The sequence below is a fragment of the Hyperolius riggenbachi genome, chromosome 5 (assembly GCF_040937935.1).
Source record: "Hyperolius riggenbachi isolate aHypRig1 chromosome 5, aHypRig1.pri, whole genome shotgun sequence".
NCBI lineage: Eukaryota > Metazoa > Chordata > Amphibia > Anura > Hyperoliidae > Hyperolius > Hyperolius riggenbachi.
The window spans coordinates 132,726,522-132,740,893 of record NC_090650.1 but is presented as its reverse complement, the minus strand read 5'-3'; the positions used below and the strand labels follow the sequence as shown (position 1 = coordinate 132,740,893).

Here is a 14,372-nt window from a genome sequence, read left to right as displayed (position 1 = left end):
TGCTGACTTGAATCCAATTAAGAATCTGTAGAGGGAGCTAAAGATCAGGGTCATGGCAAGAAGACCCTCCAACCTGAAAAATTTGGAGCTCATTGCTAAAGATGAATGGGCAAAAATATCTGTGGAGACGTGCAAAAAGCTGGTCTGCAAATTATAGTAAGTGTTTGATTGCTGTAACAGGCTTTTCTATTGATTATTAAGAAGGGTATGAATAATTTTGGACTGTACACTTTTTGCTCAAATGTAAATAAAAGATAAGATTTTTTTTCCCCCACAATAATGCCTTTTGTGCATCAACGTATTATCTTTTGGGAACCAACTATGTGATTTCCCATAAAAATAAAAATTACTTGCTAGTTGAATAAAAGTAACGGCGGCCAATTAGCATCAAGTCCTGGGGCGGGGATTTGCAGGAGATCGCGCGCCGATGTGCTCGGCTGTCAGTCTCCCAGAGGCGACCGTCACTAGGAGACTGTTAGACAGCGAAACCGCCATCTATTTACACTGTACAACGCTGCAATCTACAGTAGCGCTGTACTGGGGACAGCCGTGTCACTCGGCTGTTCCCCTGAGAGACACAGGAGCGATCGGCTCTCATAGGCTGATGCCTATGACAGCCGGTCGCACTGATTGGCTGATGGGGAGGTGAGGGGGGGGGGGGGGAGGAGTGATACAAAAATTATACAAAAAATAGGTATGTTTATTAAAATAATAAATAAACAAACATTGGGGGAGCGATCAGAGCCCACCAACAGAAAGCTCTGTTGGTGTTCAGAAAGGGGGAGGGAATTCAGTTGTGTGCTGACTTGTACGGCTCTGCAGTGAGCACTTAAAGCTGCAGAGCCCTAATTTGTAAAACATAGCCTGGTCACTAAAGCCTGTGGTCCTCAAGAGGTTAAGTCAAATTTGCCAGGGTTATGAATAATTATGGGCACTGTACCTGCCCCACTAAGATGGTTTTCCAAGCAGTAATACAAAACAGTTTATTTAACAACCCCACTATCTAATACCTCCAATAAAATTATAAACACTTTGTGTGATGAAAACCAAAAAACAAAACTAAATCTATGTCTATTCCTGGGCAGCAAGCTGTATAACATATTAGAACACTTTACCAAACAATAACAGCAGTGCTTACGTTTTAGCAGTGACATCCACGTACTGACCAGGGCGGAAATGTGCAGCATAGAGAGGAGTACCTGGAGAGGAGTGCACAGAGAAACCATGAAACCACTCATTCTTTAATCCTGATCATTCGTATCATGGTCATACATACATCAGTGTAAAGTATAAATGATGTAAGTGAAGTATTGAAATGTCTCAAATCAAAAGAAAAGCACCAGTAAACTCCACTAAACACAGTCAATATACTTTAGATCTAGTTAATAATAAAACAAATCCTAACTGATCTTTTCAAGTCTAAACTGGCATCTTGCTTGACTCAATTTGTATCAAATTTATCTATAAAAACAGATTCCATAGCTCAAGTATCGTAGATGTGTGTAGCTATTTACATTACAACTACTGTAATAGAAACCTATTCAATGTGCAAGAAGTATATTTATAACGCATTACAGGTCTTGCCTAAGACTGGGTACACCCAATTTACACTGCCTCTGCCATGGGCCCAACGCAACTGCATGGTCTTCTGCATCTGCAAAACTCCAAGCCAGACCTCAAATGAACTTTCTTTACATTATTTATAGCTAAAGTATGTCTGCATGAGATAAATATAGAATACTCCACTGGTGACCTACTAAAAATGCCAGGTTTTTTAATGTAAAGCTGACCCTCTAGATAGTTGTACAGTATGTAAGTTAATGTGCATTAACAGTCCAGCTCAATGAATCAAACATAGATTACTTAAATATTCTCTAGATCTACATGTAAATGACCATCTGCACTGCACTGCAAAGCAGTCTTCTGGTAATAATTCTCAGCTTTGTAAGATCCAGGCCCCTTACTATTATAATTCCGCATAGTGGGAGATTCACTATTTTTATCCCTTCATCTCTCCACAGAGATGTCAAACTATTTACATTAAAACTACTGTATTTTTGGGACTATAAGACTCACTTTTTCTCCCACAAAAGTGTGTGTGTGTGGGGAGGGGGCTGAGTCACTGCGTCTTAGAGCCCAAATGCAGTGATGTCCTGACTTTTAAATGTCTGCCAATATGAACCTCCAACCTGCCGCAATGTGGAAGAGTCCCTGTACTGTGCCAATGCAGAGAAGGACACAGGGGGACACAAAGGAACATAGAGGAGGACACAAGGAGGACAGAGGTGAACACATGGCGAAAACAAGTGGGACAGAGGAGGACACAGGGAGATACAAGAGGTACAAGGGGGCATGAAGTACAAAGGGGGCACAATCCACAAGATGTCCCTTCACCATGGATGCACCAGGTTTAGTATATATTTTTTCCCCTGGTTTTTGTCCTCTTAACCTAGGTGCGTCTTATGGTCAGGAGCGCCTTATAGTCCGAAAAATACGGTATTCCTTTCTCATAAAAATTAAGCATTGTTGGAACGTACCCAGCTGATTTATGTGAAAAGTGGATTTAACAACTTGCTATCCAATGGTTGCTTACACTATGGACCAGACTAAAAAGGGTGTTTTACCTGTTCCATGGTTTAGCTTGTTCAATAAAGATTTATTAAATTAAACAAGCCAACTATTTATGTAGCAATTATAAGGAGATGCATAGTTCTCCAGCCAGGAGATGTTATCACATGAATGAACTACAGCTCCTGGCATGCATTGTGGCGATTGGGGCACACTTCATCACCACGCCTAATTCAAGGTGGGGCACTGCGGCACAGGGAAAATCAAAATGGAGAGCCAAGGAGCATCCCCCAAAGGTAAGTAAATGCTCGCTGCTACCCCCCATCATTTACGAACCTCCCTTACAGGGAGAGGTTTATTTGTTAGCTTTGCTAGATTTTGGTGCTCAGATCCCTTTAACCCCCCTGGCGGACTGATTATTTCTGATTGTTAGGCAGGCTTTCAGACCCTAAAACCTGAGAAAAAAATTCCACTGCAGAGAGATCTGTAGCAGCCTCAGCACTTACTCACCTCCCTGGGATCCAGCAATGCAGTTCTCCCTCCATCCTCCGGGTGGCGCTGTAACCCTGTAGTGAGATCGCCACCTGTCATCATGACGACAAACAGTGATCTGACCCGAGAGATGCAGAGACCCTGAGAACAGGAAGGAGAATGGCTGCCGGCGTCTGGATCCTCAAGAAAACTCAAGCGACCCAATATCTGTACTAGTCATAACAAACTTACCACATACCATAAAGGTACTTCCTATTCTAAAGTCTGTAGCTCATGTCCAGATATATGTGAATAACTAATCGGTCATATTTATGGAAATGATTAATAAATCATATGCAATCCTTTGAGGAGACATTCCCATCCCTTGCTTATACAATGGCTCTAAAGACAGAGTAGCTCATCAGGCAAGCCTCCTTGTAGCCGCAACAGGCCGCAAGTTACCTATTACAGATCAGTGTGGTGTCACTCTTCCAATACTGTGTGCTTTTCCTACGAGGTTCAAATGTTTATTTCAGACTATAAATGTAACAGTTCAATTAATGGTAGATAAAATCAGATGTTTGTCTGGTGTAATACCTGGCTTGAGTATGGCATTTTCAGACACTTTGAATATACTGACTTTCTGCTTTGGTGGAATCCCAGCTTTATAGTACATCTCCAGTGTGGATTCCTTTTTCTGAAATGGAACAAGAGCGTGTTACTGGGGCACATCAAGAAAAGGGTAAACAAATAAATAAAACAATTAAGCAGAAGTGGAGCAGTTGTCTAGAGCAACCAATCAGAATCCTGGATTCATTTACCGACTGGAACCTTAGTGGTTACTCTGAGCAACTGCTTAACTAGTGCTTGAGATTTCCTTGCATGTCACTCGATTATCATTCCTACAATACAAACAGCAGCCAGAAGCTGTACTGACATTTATGTTCACCATAGAGATCAATTATATCTGCTCTAAAAATTCTGCACTCTGCAATCAGAAGTAACCATACAGAGCCACGGTCAGCTGGGGGAGATCATTTTCAAAGCCCACATAAACAAGCCCTTCATTAAATCTGCACATCCTTTATAAGTGACATGCAGCTTAGCAAGTACAAAAAAAAAATACATTTCTGTTACATGGCTTAAAGAGAAACCGTGACCAAGAATTTAACTTCATCCCAATCAGTAGCTGAGAAATCTAGACAAGACAAGACAAGACAAATAACATTTATATCGCGCTTTTCTCCTGGCAGACTCAAAGCGCCAGAGCAGCAGCCACTAGGGCGCGCTCTATAGGCAGTAGCAGTGTTAGGGAGACTTGCCAAAGGTCTCCTACTGAATAGGTTCTGGCTTACTGACCAGGCTGAGCCGAAATTCGAACCCAGGTCTCCTGTGTCAGAGGAAGAGCCCTAAGCCATTACACCGTCCTGACATCTATTCCTTTTCACAAACGGATCATCAGGGGGTGCTGAATGGCTGATATTGTGGTGAAACCTCTCCCACAGGAAACTATGAGGACCATGATCCTGGCAGTTTCCTGTCTGCGAACCTCATTGCATTGTGGGAAATAGCTGTTTCCAACTGCCAAAAAAGCTAGCAGCAGCTACTTCCAGTAACACCACCTGCCAGCAGTAAAAATGTCACCATGTGATAAATGTCAGAATGTAAATCAGAGAGAGGAGAGCTTTAACATTGGGCAAACACTGGAATAAGGATGAACAGAGGCGCCAAAAAGTATAAAAACAGTATTTAAACGTTAAAAGTTGCTTAGGAGGCAGTGGTGGACTTACCTCCTTCAAGCAGACACAAAAAACTGTATTTCAACAAAAAGTAAATTTATTGGTACACTCCAGGGTATTGTTTACAACGCGTTTCACAGGTCTATACCCGCTTCCTCAGGCAGTAGAGATAGGAGTACACAGAGCAGTATCAGAGTCACACCTGGCCCCTTTGTCAGGTGTGACTCTGATACTGCTCTGTGTACTCCTAGCTCTACTGCCTGAGGAAGCGGGTATAGACCTGCGAAACGCGTTGTAAACAATACCCTGGAGTCTACCAATAAATTTACTTTTTGTTGAATACACAGTTTTTTGTGTCTGCTTGAAGGAGGTAAGTCCACCACTGCCTCCTAAGCAACGTTTAACGTTTTAAATACTGTTTTTATACTTTTTGGCGCCTCTGTTCATCCTTATACCATATATATATATCCACCCTTGGTGGAGGGGGATACCCCTTTCTTTCTTCACATCTACAGAGAGCGACTTCTTAGCCCTGAGTGAGGACAGGCTAAACTCCTCACCTGCCTACACAGTGGTTGCCTGGAAGTAACCATGGTTTGTGAGTATATACATTACTCATCATTATACCATTTTGCTTTAACCTACTACACTATATTGGGCTCTCGGTTCTCCCCTTTTTATAATGGGCAAACACTGACTAAATAATTTATACATAATTATTGTAAAAATGAAACACTTTTTTTATTACATTATTTTCACTGGAGTTCTTCTTTAAGAGGTTATTCAAATGCATTATCCACAATGACTAATTATATGCCGTAGCAAGAACACAAAGCAGGATTCTTTAGTTCATCAGGTTAAAATTTGGGAATCATTGCACGACACGTTAGATCAATTGTGATATGATCAATGTTTACTGAAAATCGAATTCGAATGGGGTGCTGCAGGAGTGGCGGTAGATAAGTGACCCGAGGTATTTAAAAAAGTTTACTACTCCTGACAATTACCCAACTTCTGTATTGATGCCCTGCTTCTAATACTTGAAGTCACTGATCCAGAATGAGCATGCAGATGAGATGCTTTAACCCCTGGTCTAACTCCACCGGCTGCATGCTTTTTGCAGGCATGTGACTCAAAAACAACTAAAGCTCAGCCTGATAGCCAGGCAATTGAAGGCAGTCTCCATATTCTTCTCACTATCCTGTCACAGTATCACAGATATGTTTGAGTTGTCCTAAAGTCTGAAACTGACTTTTATATTGCGTGTGCATCTGAGGAAGCAGTGTCTCACCACAAAAACGTGGATGTTACTCTCCAATTTGCATGAAATGAAGATTTTACCGGAAAAAAATGCGATACCTATTTAAACAATAACTGTGTCGGCTCCAATAACCCCCATTCTTTAGACTAGTCGAAAAACTGTGCCATCTTAATCCCCCTCCTCTATGCCTCCCTGTGCCTCCAGTATCCCCCTCTGTGTCACCTCTGTCTGCCGTGCCATCTATTTCCCCTCTGCCCTCCTATGCTCTCAATGTACCACAGAATAAGTTAATTTTACTAGTTTAAAAAACATTTTGTTTGACTTTTTTAAAATGTATTTGCTCAAAAACTTTTTTGAAAAAGATCAGTTTCCTGCAAAATCAAATTTTACATTTTTAGGTCGTTCGTAAGAAAGGTGTTCGTAAGTCAGGGTCCATCTGTACTTCCCAGCAGCTTTACATTTCCACTTGGCACCACTCAATCTTGGACAAGATTTCAACAAAAAAATCTTGGCCAGTATTGATTGTGCCACCTCCCTATATTTTTGTACTCTCTAATCAAGTTGGCCTTTAGTCTAGTAAAAGACAATTCGGCAGTTAGACCAGCTTTCCAATACACTGTCTCGCACACACAACAAGTATAAAATACAGGATTTCTGTGCCAATAAGCAGTATTTTAGGGAAAAAAAATACATAGGTAGGAAATGTATCATAAGAAAATGAAAGAAAGCCAGGACTGTATACTAATTACTGCAGAGAAGCCACCTTTCCCAGTGCAAGTTAGCACAAAATTGCAAATTTTCTGTGATTACAATTTAAAATAAATAAATCAATCAATCACAATTTAAGGCAACGGGGGTGTATTTTTACAAACTTAAACGGATCATAAAGCGCTCTGCAATGTGTCTCTGCCCTTAAGGGGAGTGTGAAATATTTTGTGTGTGCTCAACTGTAGCGTAAACACCAAGACAAGGACTTACATAAAACGGAGACACATTCTTCCCTCCCACTGCAAGCAAGGCACTTCTACCAGCAGCCTCTTCTTTTGAGGTATATTTTACCACATGACAGTCTCGAACCTGAAAGACAAGTAACAAAAGATTAGTGGAAATAAACCAAAATTAGGAGCAAATTAGAATATATTTAATATAAATGCTTTTTTTCACACTCAAATCAGGACTGGGCAGAGCCTTGTATTTCCTTTAATTTCAGAATATTGTGCATTTCCTGCAAAGCAGCGCAATGTCCACAGATGGATTCTATATGTTTATAATCATCTTCAGCAGTTATACATTTATTGAAAGATACTTGCATTATTTTTATTGTTACTTTCAAAGCCCATACATATTAGGGTCTATATTAAAATAACAGGAAGAGAATACATGTCGTAATTTGGAATCCATGGAGATGTATAATCAATTCAGGGAACGGGGATATAGTCACATAATACTTTGAGCAGCATGGGACAGGGATCGTGGGGACTTGATAAATGGGAGGGATAGAAGGCAGACAAAAAATGCCAGCCAGGATAAAGTGAGGGAGAGGACAGGCGGGGAGAGAGAGAGGACACAGGCGGGGTACCTCGCTATACAGGAGGCGGGGGAGCAGTGGGTGAATGACAGGCAGAGGTAAATAACAGGCTAGCGGCAATCTTCGTGCCGCTAGCCCCGCGCTTTTTTAAATGGGGGAAAGCAGAGCCGGGGGGGGGGGGGGGGGGGAGCATTGCTGGAGGAAGCTGGAAGTGCACAGAGCCTGGTTACTGAATACAGAATGTGCCTCTGTGTCCTAATATGATTTATCAAACCCACCTCGGGTTCTATTTAAAAGCATGCACTATGCCACATGTGGACTCTCTTGACCTGCGTCTGAGGTGACCATACTGCCATCATCTTTTCAACTACCCAGTCTTGTACATCCATTTGGTGAGACCAGCCCTTATCTTTGCAGTGGCATTATTCCAAGAATGAACCCTTCACTGTGGAATTGCGAATGATAAGCTTCAGTGACTACACTCTTTGCAAATCGCTGTGCTTCAGTTTTGGAGGCCACGTGTAGATGTGTGTTTATGCCGGATTTAGCTTTTCTATGCAATGCTGCACAGTATTACAGCTAAATGCATGAATTATGTACTCTAACTAGCTTGCCCCAATACTTTTAATCCAATTGTTATTGGCAGACATTTGCATGCAGTTGATCATGTGTGCTTTTTGATAATTAATAGATGAATTGACTAATCTATACAGGCAGTGAACTTCATGTGTTGCTCTCTTGTTAGGCTATACATCTTTCACTGTACCTTTCTGAGAAGACCAGCGCTGGCTGATGCTACATTTCACATAAAAAACAGACTCACCTCTCCTAATGGATCATTCCAGTGTAGCTAAAACTTACACAAAATAATGCAGGGCATTTAGCTCTGATTTAACATGAAAAATTGAAAAAATGCTTACACAGCTAAAAATAATGCTTAGACATTACTTGCACATTTTAGTTTTATAACACATGATTATTGATAGTGTAACCGTGTGTGTGTGATTGCAACAGACAAACACACCAAGGGTTAAAGAGACACTGAAGCGACTAAAAAAAAATGATATAATGAATTGGTTGTGTACTATGAATAATTACTAGAAGATTAGCAGCAAAAAAATATTCTCATATTTTTATTTTCAGGTATATAGTGTTTTTTCTAACATTGCATCATTCTCTAATATGTGCAGATTACACAACACCCAGCATTCAAAATGATTCTTTCAGAGCAGTCTGTGAACTAATGACCTCTTCTCTGGCAGAGAAAAAGACATTTGTTTACTTACAGTTGAGATAATAAAAGTCAGAAGACAGCCCTCTCCACGACTTTGATAGTTGTAGAGCTTAATGGCTTCTTTGCATAGAGATAACAACTGGAGTTTCTTAACTCTTCCTGTACTGGAGACAATTAGACTGATGTATCTGATCTTAATGTTTTATTTCTTAGCTGTACTACACATACACATCATAATATCAATTTTTTTTCTGCTTCAGTGTCTCTTTAAATATGCATTTTGTTTTTTGTGGAAAGTGCTGCTGTAAAGAGGGCTTGCAGGTGCCACCAGGGGGAGCCCATTAGAAAAGAGGAGAGAAAAGCTGGACATGTGCAAGGGGAAATGGCAGTTGGGTTTTAGCAGCTGAAGGCTAGTTAGGGGGAGGAGCCTGAGAATCCATGGAGACTGAATTGATGATGCAGCAAGAAATGAGTGTGTGATGTGGAGGATATAGAGCAGAGAGACAAAAACAGAGACCAGCCATTGGTGAGACAGACGGAGCAAGTCAGAGCCACAGATAAGAGAGCTCTACTGACAACTAAAGTAAGGATGAGAAAGAGAGCTGCAGACATTACAGGAGAGAGACCACTCACAGCTACAGGCCAGTAAAGAGCAGTGATACTGGAGAGATAAGCCAGAAGAGAAACAGTAAGCAATAAGAAAGACCAGGATATTACAATTTACCTGTAACAGAGAGAGATAACAGAAAACAGCAGATACAGAACAGTGACACAGGGACAGCAGGACAGCAATGCATACAAGAGTGAGACAGAGCAACAAGTGACAGGATTAAAGAAAAGGAGTGAAGACTGCAGTGCAGAATCTGAAGAGATGGTGTGACAACAGCTGGCAGACAAAATACAGAGGAAACAGCAGTGCTTCTTATATGTTAAGTGATCATTCACAATCAGCAATTCAACATATTTGTTTCATCCTGGATGTTGCTAGGTAACCGCCAGACATTTTTCTACTATTCCTTCTGTCCTATGAAATAATTCAGGTCCACTTTAAAAAGACAGTGGTGAAGAAGTGCCAGACAGCGGAGTGCTGTGAGAGGAAAATTCTGGCAAGCTAATGCTAATAAACTGTATCACATATATGTTTCCTGAACTAGCCCTGATCCTAGCAGGCGGATGTATACAAGAGGCCTACCTATACTCATCTGCTAAGAAGTTTATGAATGTGTTTTGTCACTGAACTTTTTTATCCATATGATTTAATACAAACATTTCTTAAAAAGAACTTGATTGGTGTCTGGAGGATTTCTTTACAGTTAAAGCATCACAGAGGTGTTACATTAGTTCTACTTAATTGTCAAGGGAGTGGGGCTGCAGGACAAGAAATGGGACTACAGGAGCCTGCTAGGTCTTTTTAATATATTTACTGATAAATGTACAGATATAAAGTGCGTGACATTTTGCATTGTAGATTAATGCAACTTTACTACCATATACAGGTAGTCCCCGACTTACGAACGCCCGACGTAAGAACGACCTGCCGATACGAACGGCATGGATTCTGTGTTCCCATGGGAACAAGTCAAAAAAAATTTCTTCAAATTGGACTTGTAGTTTTTGAGAAAATCGATTTTAAAAAATTCAAAGAAAAAATGGCTTTTAAACTTGTATAAGCAGGTGCAGAGCGCAGAGGTAACACAGAGGGGGACACTGGAGGCATAGAGGAGGTAAAGATGACGGAGGTGGCACAATGTTCCGACTTAAGAACAGATTCAAGTTAAGTACGAAGCTACAGTCCCTATCTCGTTCGTTAACCGGGGACTACCTTCCTCCCAACACCCATAGGACCTTGCAAGCCATTACCCTTTCCCACAGTCTGCTCACACACAAGATAACCTTATATTTGAGCTATACAGGAAAATACAAAAACACAGGAAGAACGGGGCAATGCTATGCACTTAGAATGCTGCGTGGAAATGGAAACTAGGCAAAGCAAAGTAGAGAAAGCCTCAAATGTCTTTTAAAAGTGACTCACGCGGAGATTATATTAGACAACACAGAAATCAATCTGCAGCCCCAGATGTGGTGAAATATGCACTACAACGTTCCAATACTATTCCAAATGTAAATGAAAAACTACAGCAAGGCCGGCTTTAAATTATTCTGCACAGAACACACACTAATGAAAGGAGACACATTCTACATTTAGAGAACAGAGTGCATAGAGACTCCTCAGCAGTAAAGCCCACAAGTCCTGTTATAAGTGAGTGCCGTATACACCGTACACATCTAGGCATCTAATCGAACTACTGAATGCGCGTGGCTGCTAGGTCCAGCTGGATTATAATGGCTTAGCAAGGCTTTCAGCTCTGGTCAATACCTCTTCTCTGAAACCTCCTATATCAGCCAAAAGGAGGAAAAACAGTCTGGTAATTCCATTATTATTATGTAGTTTGTTTTGTTTTAAAGAGGACCTAAAACAAAAAGTGCAATGTACAGAAGCAAAGTCTCATACACTTAATTCATAAAAAGTATCAATTGCTGCAAAACAATCATTTTTCCTTGTTTTTTTCTCTCCCTGGTACATCTGCCGGATTCCTCCACTTTGACTGGGCTGTGTGGAAGGAGTCCCAGCAGCTGCACTCTAGCAAGTGTGGGTATTTGTCACACCCCCCCCCCCAATCACTTTTAAGACTTGGGATTTGTGCTAGGGCATAGGTGTGGGATACACTTTGGATTGTAGAGTTATATTCTACTACCAATGATACCCAGCATGAAAATTAAAAGTTGACTGAGCACCTACCTTTGTAAAAAAAAAAAAAAAAAAAAAATTCAACCCCCCCTCTCCCCCCCAAGGAAGGGCTATACACTGTGCTTTGTTTTTGGAGGGGGAAGAGTATGCATTTAATAACCAGGTATGGGGGGGGGGGGGGGATAGGTAGTAAAGGGAGTTCTAATTGATGGGGACTTAAACTTCAGAACTCAAATCTCTGCTGTGGTGAAATCATCCTATTTTCATCTGAAGAACATTGCATAAATCAAGCACCTCATCCCCCAGAAGATCTGCCAACCTTAGCCCACTCCTTTATCACATCCCGACTGGACTACTGTAATGCTCTCTACACTGGCCATCCAAAAAAGGTCTTGTACCGCCTACAGCTGATACAGAATACTGCTGCCAGACTGCTAACCAACCAACCCCGTCACTGCCACATAACGCCAGTCCTGCACTCCCTTCACTGGCTACCTATAGAATGGAGGGTCCTATTCAAGATCGGCCTACTGACATTTAAATCTCTGAATAATCTATGAAAGATATGTTGCAGCTGCGTAGCAATCTTCGCATTCTCAGATCCACAGGTTCTAATCTAGTCATACCCAGAGTCCATTTGGAAACTTTTGGTCCCAGAGCCTTCTGTCATGCTGCCCCTACATTTTGGAACTCCTTACCTCAACAGATCAGGACCGCTCCATCCCTGGACGTGTTTAAATCCAGACTGAAAACCCACCTGTTCAGTTTGGCATTTGCAGAAATATAACTTTTGTTGTGTGAATACTTCATCCTACTACCAATTACTGAATCTGAGAGAGCCTAAGCGCTTTTGAGTCCTATGGGAGAAAAGCGCTATAGAAATGTTATTGTATTGTAAATGCACGCTCTCTCTGTTCCAGCTCAAGCAGTTCAAAGTAGCCAGGAAATGTAAACACACTGATAAACTACATCTCCCGGCATGCATTGTGGTGAAAGGGGGACGCTCATTGTCACATCGGCTTCTTCAAGCTGCATAACTGCGGCACAGAGAACATGGCAGAGAGCATATTGATGGAGGGCTCAGATCCTTTTAACATGTAGAAGATGACAGATATCATGTAAGTGTTTTTTGCAGCTACTGGATTTTTTGCTGAGGCAACTTGCCACTCAATGTGAAAGTGGCATGTGTCAAAGGATCCAGGGGATAAACAATTAGTTGCCAGAAAACTAACAAACAAATTGTGAGGGTTATTAAAACGTGATTTTCATTTTGCTTGCAAGGCTTATCAGTCACAGTAGCTCCCTAGATTGCGCCTTTATCACTAATTGCAATAGGTAAGACTGAGCAAACACAGCAGATAGTTTCCCCCTGCATAATTCAGCGACTGTAGAAAGGCACATGCTTGCCTAAAGTCGGCTGAAGTGGCCGATAACAACCGGCTCAGCCGATAATCAAGAGTGTGTACGGCAGTCCCAGATTCCCAACCCGCAAGCGATCTGTCCAGTGGATCAACTCATCCGATATACGGCCAACTGATTTAAAGACACCACTTTCTCCCCCGACGCTTTACTTAGCGCGTGCCGCTCTGTCATCTCTCCGCCCTCCAGGCATAGCAACAGTTCATGTCGTCAGCTACATAGCCGACGCATGTCTTTAGTGGCTGGTCCAGTGATGTTGCCCAAGTGGATCGGATCCTGATCCTTGACGGGCGCCATACATCAAGAGAATCTTCCTCACTAAAGAGCTATTTCAGATCAAATAGGCTCTCCCTTAGAGTGAATACCACCACCTTACCCCTAGAAGGAGACATTCACCCTTATCATATGACCCTCTGTAAGATTGGGTCAGCAGTGCTTTCAGGGTTGTTAGAAGGCCAACCTCTGCCTGTCACGATCCTTAGCAATGTCAGAAACAAGTGTACTCTTCCTACAAACAACAACTCAAAGATAAAAAAAAGCATCCCTTCATAGCATAAAACCAGTTAAAAATGGTCACCCACATGATTTGACCTTCTACATTAAGCATAAAGTTTGCAGGGCTCTCTACCTTAGCGTTGGTCGACTGGCCAACTCAGGACTGTGCCGCCATTATTGTGATCCAGAGTCAACGCCACCACGCCAGCCTGTTTCCGTGTGTAGACTTTGTACATTCTACTCTTATCTCGGAACTTTTAACACTAAGCGATAGGCCCAAACGGTTTATCGATCTTGGATCGAAATCGCGATCACGGAAATGGTGATTCCGTGATCGACATAGCGATATTACGCACCCTGTGCAGCAATAACTGTCTAGCGCTCCCGCTTGCCGCTCCGTGTAAAAGTAGCAGCGGCTCTCACTCTCGGCGGCTCACTACCTCCTTTCTTCCGCCTAGTGCCACCTCCTCTTCCTGCGTCATTGGCTGCGAGACTCCACCTGTTGCAGGTTCTCACTCTTTTTCCCTCTGGCTCCGACAGCTGAGTGGGGGGCAGACTCCGCCCACAGGCCTTAGCAGTTGCTATTTTCCCCTCAGCATTGGGAGGGGACGTGGCAGGACGGAAGCGCGGGAAGTTCGGAAGATCTCCACGGCACCATGACGAAAAGTTCAGAGGGCCATAGTCAGCAGCAGCCACTCCAGGTGACTCTTAGTGCCGTTGCGCTGCGACGATCGGAGGATCTCTGCTTGGGGTTATGAGATATGAAATGTGGATAAGAGAGTGCAGAGAGTGTGTCACGGGAATAAAGAAAACATCTGTCTGGGATACAGGGATGCACAAAACATACGATGTTGTTACAGGATCAGCAGAAAGAGTGTCTGAATGGGTTGCAAAGAGTGCTAGAATGG

General features: G+C 42.2%; 1 protein-coding gene across 3 annotated transcripts in view; it reads right to left on the bottom strand.

Moving 5' to 3' along the window:
• The window catches only part of MRPL3 (mitochondrial ribosomal protein L3), a 140,876-nt gene that overhangs the window by 97,317 nt on the left and 29,187 nt on the right, over positions 1 to 14,372 (bottom strand). For all 3 annotated transcript variants that reach the window (XM_068234485.1, XM_068234484.1, XM_068234486.1), the window contains 3 exons: positions 7,018 to 7,116; positions 3,637 to 3,736; positions 1,139 to 1,199 (listed from right to left, as the gene is read on the bottom strand). In XM_068234485.1, the coding sequence (XP_068090586.1) occupies positions 1,139 to 1,199; positions 3,637 to 3,736; positions 7,018 to 7,116 (260 nt within the window). The remainder of the gene's footprint in view (positions 1 to 1,138; positions 1,200 to 3,636; positions 3,737 to 7,017; positions 7,117 to 14,372) is intronic.